Source organism: Sinocyclocheilus anshuiensis, unplaced genomic scaffold (assembly GCF_001515605.1).
Source record: "Sinocyclocheilus anshuiensis isolate Anshui unplaced genomic scaffold, SAMN03320099.WGS_v1.1 scaffold778, whole genome shotgun sequence".
Classification (NCBI taxonomy): domain Eukaryota; kingdom Metazoa; phylum Chordata; class Actinopteri; order Cypriniformes; family Cyprinidae; genus Sinocyclocheilus; species Sinocyclocheilus anshuiensis.
Window position 1 is genome coordinate 875,631 of NW_015544177.1, and position 7,666 is coordinate 883,296.

A 7,666-nucleotide genomic window follows, 5' to 3' on the forward strand; every position below is an offset into this window, starting at 1 on the left:
ATCTAAATGCCACTTCAGATGCAGCTTCTGTGTTGATTTAATTTGCTTGGTAATTGCTCAGATGTCTTATTATTCTAATTCCCTGATTAAATGTAAGAATTTGACTCAAAAGATAATGGACACTTTTAGAAAAAATGGCTTTATAAAGGTAAAAATGCCCATAAAAGGTAAAAATCAGTTTAAACTTATTGGAAAATATTAATTTCTATCAGTATGAACTGACCACCACACAGAATATGAAGAATATTAAAAACATTAGGAGTCAGCTGTCTTCGGCAGTCCTTAAGGTTACCAGCACAATAACACACTCAGCAAAATATCGTCTAATTATCGTTATCGATAAAATCCCATAAAATATCGAGATATAATTTTTTGTCAATATCGCACACCCCTAGTGGGCGCACAAAATATTGACACTTTGGGCCCAATTTGGACACTTAGGGGTGTACTCACTTTTGTGGCCAGCGGTTTAGACATTAATGGCTGTGTGTTGAGTAAATTTGAGGGGACAGCAAATTTACACTGTTATACAAGCTGTACACTCACTACATTACAGTGTCATTTCTTCAGTGTTGTCACATGAAAATATATAATTAAATATTTACAAAAATGTGAGGGGTGTACTCACTTCTGTGAGATACTGTATATTGCAATCTTGTAATATTGCACAAAAATCTAAATTAATATAATGTTTTTATACTGTACGTTATAGTATAGCATTTTGGTAGCATTTATTTCTAGTTTTTTATTATGTAGAGTAAACAATATATTATAGAATTTTAATCATAACATGACAGCCTTGATGCTAACATGGCGTTAAAAATGAACAAAATTAAAATCATAACATGACAATCAATTTATCAACATCAGTCAGAATTTTAATATCAATGTTGTAATATCTTAATATTTTGAAAGTATTCATTTTTTTAGTTTTTTTTTGTTTGTGCAATAATGATGCAAAAAAAAGTACCAAATATTTAAACATTTTATACAGTATTTACACATGTATGACAATGTTGCAGTTTTCCAATCAGAATCAAGTATTCTAAATACTCATGTAATAGTCTCATAAATGTATCTATTTACCACTAATGTTGAACACACTTCCTTTTGTTAAATTATTTAACTGGCCCATTTTAATGTTTTGTAGCTTCTCATTGGTAACAAAGAACATTTTCGAATTATGACTAAGAGCATTTGTGGTCCAGTTTAATTTATCGTCGACATGGCAAACAGCTGCTGGGTTTCCTATAGTCAGCAGGGAGGAGGTTATATGTGAGCACGGCCTCTATTGTGTGACATGTCCTGTTTGGAGCGTTTGTCTTGTCACTCCTGAGGCTTGTTACTCTCCTCAAGCATGTTTATGACATCCTGGGTTTGATGTGGGCTGCTCCTTTCCCACCCGAGCGACTCCGACCATTTGTAACCACTGACTACAGATTTATTTAGGAGAGTCAGAAAGATCCCCAAAAACCTCTTTCCTTATCCCTCTCTCTTTGCGTCAATGTTCACGGTCCCCCAGAGGAACACAGTCTTGCACTGAGCCCTCGATCCGTTTGTTTTTATGGCTCAGCTGTAAAGAGACATGGCTCTCCTAATCCAGTAAACATGTTGAAGTCTTAATCAAATGCACTAAATCAAGCATGACAGCAAATTCCTTGTGCAGCATTAAATCCAACTGAATTACGACCCAGTGGCTTGTTGGATAGGCAAACTATATATAAAACAATAAATATTGTATTTATTTACATACAAAAAAAAAAATAGTTTTCTCTGCGAGTCCACTGAAAGTAGTTCATTTGGAGCCAGGGCTGCATATACAGAGTGTCTTTAGAGTTGCGGAGTGAAAGATGGGTGTCGGAGGAAACATGAATATTTTATACAAGCATGGAAAGTGCTTATTGACAAAAATGAAAAATGACTCTCAGAATCCCTGCTTGTTACGATTTTGCTGTTGTCAAGGATGTTGTGGATGAACATTTTGGTGAATCCCCAAAAAATCTGTCTGTTCTTAGGATTTTCTTGACAAAACACAATGCAGGGTTATTATAGTTAACTAAAACCATATAAGCTATTTTATTTCAGTTATTTGCAAAAGAAACATTCCCATTTTAATTTAATTTGATGTATCGAAATAGCTAAAACTAAAACTGAATTAAAAGTGAATAAAAACCATATAAACTATATAGTTTAAAAAACTAATAAATTAAAAAATGACTAAAATTAAAAAAGAACATGGAAATTTATAAAAAATAAAAACTAATTCAAAATATAAATAAAACTATAATAGTTTATATATTTTATTGCTAAAACAACAGTGGCACGATTCAGTTTACTTTGAAAATTTTTGCAATGCAAAAAAAAAAAGATTTTTAAAGATATACAGTAAATATGTATATCATTAATGTATATCATTAAATTCATATGTAAATAAACAATTAAATGTTTTTTGTAAAATAAGTGTGTGATGGTAACATTTATTGTTTTAAATAACATTTAAAAAAAAAGTTGTTTCACAGTACAATTTGTGTAATGAGAATCAAATGAAACCATTTAAATGTATTTATTTTAATTTATTTGTTTTGTTTTTTATAATTGTCATTATTCATAAAATCCTTCCAGACACTTTGCAGTAATGAGAATTGTGATAATGTGTAAAAGGCATGAATGGTCCTCAAATATGCTTTATTTTCTTTTTGCAAAATGCAATTTCTTGTTTTTTCTTTTGACTTCGGTGTGAAATGCAATCTGGCAATACTGAAACTTTTTTCGGCTTATCAAAACAAAAGATCTAGCCACACAGCATCATCCAGAACCTTTCGTCGGATGTTAGACCATGCACTTCCTGTATGCCCCCTCACTTCCTCTCTACAGCTGCATTACAGTAAGAATGGCAATCATTGTTTAGGTCAGAGCGTGGAATTTCCTTCACCAGCCTGGCGTCTCAGGGTGCCTTATTGGTTCATCGCAGGACGCTGGCTTCTTAATGTGGGCAGCTGTTTCCTCCTATATTTAGGGCAGTGGTCAGATTTACTGGCCTATTTTTTTTCTAGAGAACAAATGGGGGAGGGGATAAAATTAGATGGAGTGATAAAAAGTAAATTAGTTAGAAATTGCTTCCACTTCCTTTCAGCAAACAGATTAGCTTTGTCTATGAAATCAGAATCTACATGCAAAAAATGACAGCTTTGTATTAATTTATAGTAGTTAAACAACTAGTAAATTGACTAAAGCAACAATGCTAGTAATGTTTCTGTCCTTTTTTTTTGGAATCGAGTATGAAACTGTCCTGCTTTTGTTTCCATATGTTAATGTCTTTATGAACATTTTAGTTGGTTAAGTTGAATTTGGTTCTGAATAGACTTGTGCCGGTATTCGGTAATGCGATATATCACGGTAATGAATGTGCACGATATTGTTATCGTGGGATGCTCTTTTCATAGATATGTTCAGCATTGTATGTTTGCATCCCTGCAACCTCGTGCTTTTATTTCATTAACCACATCTGACGTGTCTCATTGGCTATTTCTTGAGACTTATATGAAGGGAGACAACATGATATCAATTAGGAGTGCAATGCTTCAGCATTAAGCTGTAGCACAGCTCACATCAATCAATAATGAAGCCTCTTTAGCAGGAGAAGACTTCCAATGACTTTTCCATTCTTGAGTTTGAGCTAAATTGGTTTTGCAGTTATGGAGCGTGTCACAAGGTCGCTCTCTAGACGCCACCGCTCCGCACGATTTCCTGTGGACCTGTACCTGAATCTCCAGCTCGGTGACCTAGCGCTAACCTTTTGCTCGAATCTGAGCAGCGATTGTTTGATGAATGAGTAATGTCATTCCCAGCATTAAATAACTGCCTTTCAAAGGGAGCTCTTGCTCCGGACTCTCCGGGGGGTGCTGGGCCTTGTCTTAGAGACCTGGGCTTCTAAATTACACTGGCTAAATGAATGCTTTATGGCTGTTTGCTGTGAGGGGTTTGAGAACAGAACATTCTGATCCCGATAATTCAAGAGGAAGCACACAAACAACCACGAAACAGACATTTGGTGTTTGTTTGAAACTAGCGACTATATTTCATGCTTGTGTAAAGACCACTGAACAAGGTTTTTTTTGAAAATGTTTTTATTTAAAATGTTATATATTATAATATTAATATTCAGCATTTGAATGTTTATAGTTTTAGGTGTAGACCTGAAATTATTTGATCAATAGGAAAAAATTAGCATGTAAAGGCTTGAATATATATATATATATATATATGCGTATGTACATGAATGTGTATATATTTCTTAATTTATGTATTTTATATATATATTTATTTTTAATGTAGATAATTATATATGTGTATATATTTCTTAATTAATATTTTATCATATATATATATATATATTTACATGACAAATGACATATAATTTTATATACGTAATTGTTTGTTTTATATACACATGTATGTGTGAGTAAATAAATATATATTTACATGATGTATAATTTTTTATATATAAATATCATGTATTTAACTATATATCATTTGTTTACGTTTTTATATATTAAATATGTAATTTATGCATTAATACATTTTATTGAAAAAAAATCTAAAATTGTATATATATATATATATATATATACACATACACATACACATACACACACACATACACACACTCAATTGTGAAATATTATTATGATGTAAAATAACGTTTTTCTGTTTTGATATACATTGAAATCTAATTTATTCCTGTGATGCCAAGCTGAAATTTCAGCATCATTACTCCAGTCTAAAGTGTCACATGATCCTTCAGAAATCATTCTAATATGCTGATTTATTATCAGTGCTGGAAACTGTTGTGCTGCTTAATATTTTTTTGGAAACTGTGATACTTTTTTTTTCAGGATTCTATGATGAATAAACATTTAAAAAGAAGAGCATTTATTTAAAATAGAAATCTTTTCTAACAATATACACTACCGTTCAAAAGCTTGGGGTCAGTACATTTTTATTCTTTCTTTTTTTTAAAGAAATTAAAACTTTTATTCAGCAAGGATGTGTTAAATTGTTAAGAAGTGATAGCAAAGATTTATATTGTTAGAAAAGATTTATATTTTGAATAAATGCTGTTCTTTTTAACTTTTTATTCTTCAAAGAATCCTGAAAAAAGTATTGCAGTTTCCAAAAAAAATATTTGGCAGCACAACTGTTGCCAACATTGATAATTCTAATAATAAATCGGCATATTAGAATGATTTCTGAAGGATCATGTGGCACTTTAGACTGGAGTAATGGCTGATGGAAATTCAGCTTTGCATCACAGAAATAAATTATATTTTAAAGGATATTAAAATGCAAGACTACTGTTTTTTTCTGTATTTTTGATCAAATAAATGCAGCCTTGATGAGCATAAGAGACTTCTTTAAAAAACATTACAAGTCTTACTGATCCCAAACTTTTGACCGGTAGTGTATATATATAATTTTTGTTTTTTTTACATTACAAATTGCATTATCAATACAACATACCCTGCTTCAGGCCTATCTTTTTTTTTTTATTTATTTATTTTTTTTGTTTGGTGCACAGGTGTCTATCTATGTGCGTGTGAATCTATGTTAATGAGAATGGAGTGGCTAAATTAGGGTGTAATCCTGACCTTAAGTCACTAGGACTGTTTAAATCCCCACTTCTCACAAAGCACACACACATACATTAATTGGTTTTATTCCAGAATAGGCCCAGCGTGGTATGGCATTATGGGGGCTCAAAGCACCTCCCCTCCTGTTCTGTATACACACTTGTAACTGCGCTAACAGAGCATGCGCGTGTGTGTGTGTGTGTGTGTGTGTGTGTGTGTGTGTGTGCAGTTTTAGTTGCCGCAATCCCTTTCAAATGAGCTTCATTGCACTTGCCTACCCACACCAGCTCATTGCTCACAGATTAAAAACTCGATCACTTCAATCCGTTTTTCTGTGAGGGGTAGACAGATGCACATGCATTTTTAATGCTAGAAACAGGCTTCTGGTAGCATCTCTATATTTCAGCTCATCACTTCCTATCATCACACCATCATTTAGCATAGTTACTGTGTTGAATGGCCAATCACTTCCCACAGTCAACACCTTCATCAGTCCTTCATTACGATATTAATAAAGCCCTTAACATGATGAATCCATCATTTCACAATTACTTTCTTAGCCCATAATTTCCCATAGTCTCATAATCAATGCATTAGTGTCTTAAAACCCATAGTTTCCTATAGTTTGTCTTCATCTGCCCATCAATTTTCATGGTCAACACCTTCATTCAGCACATCCTTGCACACACATTTTTATCAATCAGGCTGAAGTTTTTTTTTTGTGTTTTTTTTTTTTCAATAATAGGGCACTATGAATTGTTTGAATTTTTTTTTCAAAAATATTAATAATTTTTAATGTCTATTCATTGTACATTTATATCAGGTTGAGACTAACCTAGTCCTGAGATACTCCACCAACTCCTCTTTGATCCATCTCACAAAATGGAAACTTAAACTCAGCTGTTCCTGTCCGTTCTGCTTCCTCTAGGTACACCTGTGAATCGAATCCCCATCATGGCCAAGCAGGTGTTGGATCTGTACATGCTGTATAAGCTGGTGACTGAGAAGGGAGGTCTGGTGGAGGTAATAAACAAGAAGATCTGGAGGGAGATCACCAAAGGCCTGAACCTGCCCACCTCCATCACCAGCGCCGCCTTCACCCTGCGCACACAGTAAGATTGCTGACATCTACACATTCATTTACCTTCAGTACTTTGTTTTTTTACATAAATGAAGTAGCATAGTAAGCTGAAGTTGTTGATATTCTGTTACAGGTATATGAAGTACCTGTACCCATACGAGTGTGAGAAGAAGGGTCTGAGTTCCCCTGGAGAGCTGCAGGCGGCCATCGACGGTAACCGCAGAGAGGGCCGTCGCCCAGGATACAGCAACAGCCTGTACCGCTTCTCCCCTTCCCCCAGTGCATCAGCCCCTCACCTCCTCTCTCCTCCTAAAATGCACCTGCCAGCCACGGGACATAACGGACTGCAGGCAACCCCCAGTCCTGCCCTGAAGACAGCCACAGGTTTGCAGCCTTTTTAATGAGATAATCATTGCTGCTCAAGAGAATAGAAAGAGAAATTTGTTTTCTTTAATTTCCCTGAATAATTTGTTTAGGCAAAAGAAAAACATTTCACATCATCATAACCATTTGGTGTATTTGCACACCCTAGTGGTGAGACGGAGAGCCACATTCTTATAGCTACATTTACTTCAATCCAATCATAAATGAATGAATTGTGTTTATTGGCATAATCAGACTGAAAAACCTTTATGTAAACGCCTCAATCCATCAGGTTGATCAGAGCTGAACCCGAATTCGATCGGATTGGAAAGAGTGGTGTAGACCTGAAATTATTTGATCAATAGGAAAAAATTAGCATGTAAAGGCTTGAATATATATATATATATATATATGCGTATGTACATGAATGTGTATATATTTCTTAATTTATGTATTTTATATATATATTTATTTTTAATGTAGATAATTATGCATGCGTGTATATATTTCTTAATATTGATATATATACAGTGGTGTGAAAAAGTGTTGGCCCCCTTCCTGATTTCTTATTTTTTTGCATGTTTGTCACACT

General features: G+C 33.9%; 1 protein-coding gene across 2 annotated transcripts in view; it reads left to right on the forward strand.

Annotated features, from left to right (window-relative positions):
- The window catches only part of LOC107696285 (AT-rich interactive domain-containing protein 3B-like), a 34,556-nt gene that overhangs the window by 20,835 nt on the left and 6,055 nt on the right, over positions 1 to 7,666 (forward strand). For both annotated transcript variants that reach the window (XM_016496568.1, XM_016496569.1), the window contains exons 5-6: positions 6,559 to 6,742; positions 6,845 to 7,095. In XM_016496568.1, coding sequence (XP_016352054.1) covers positions 6,559 to 6,742; positions 6,845 to 7,095 — 435 coding nt within the window. The remainder of the gene's footprint in view (positions 1 to 6,558; positions 6,743 to 6,844; positions 7,096 to 7,666) is intronic.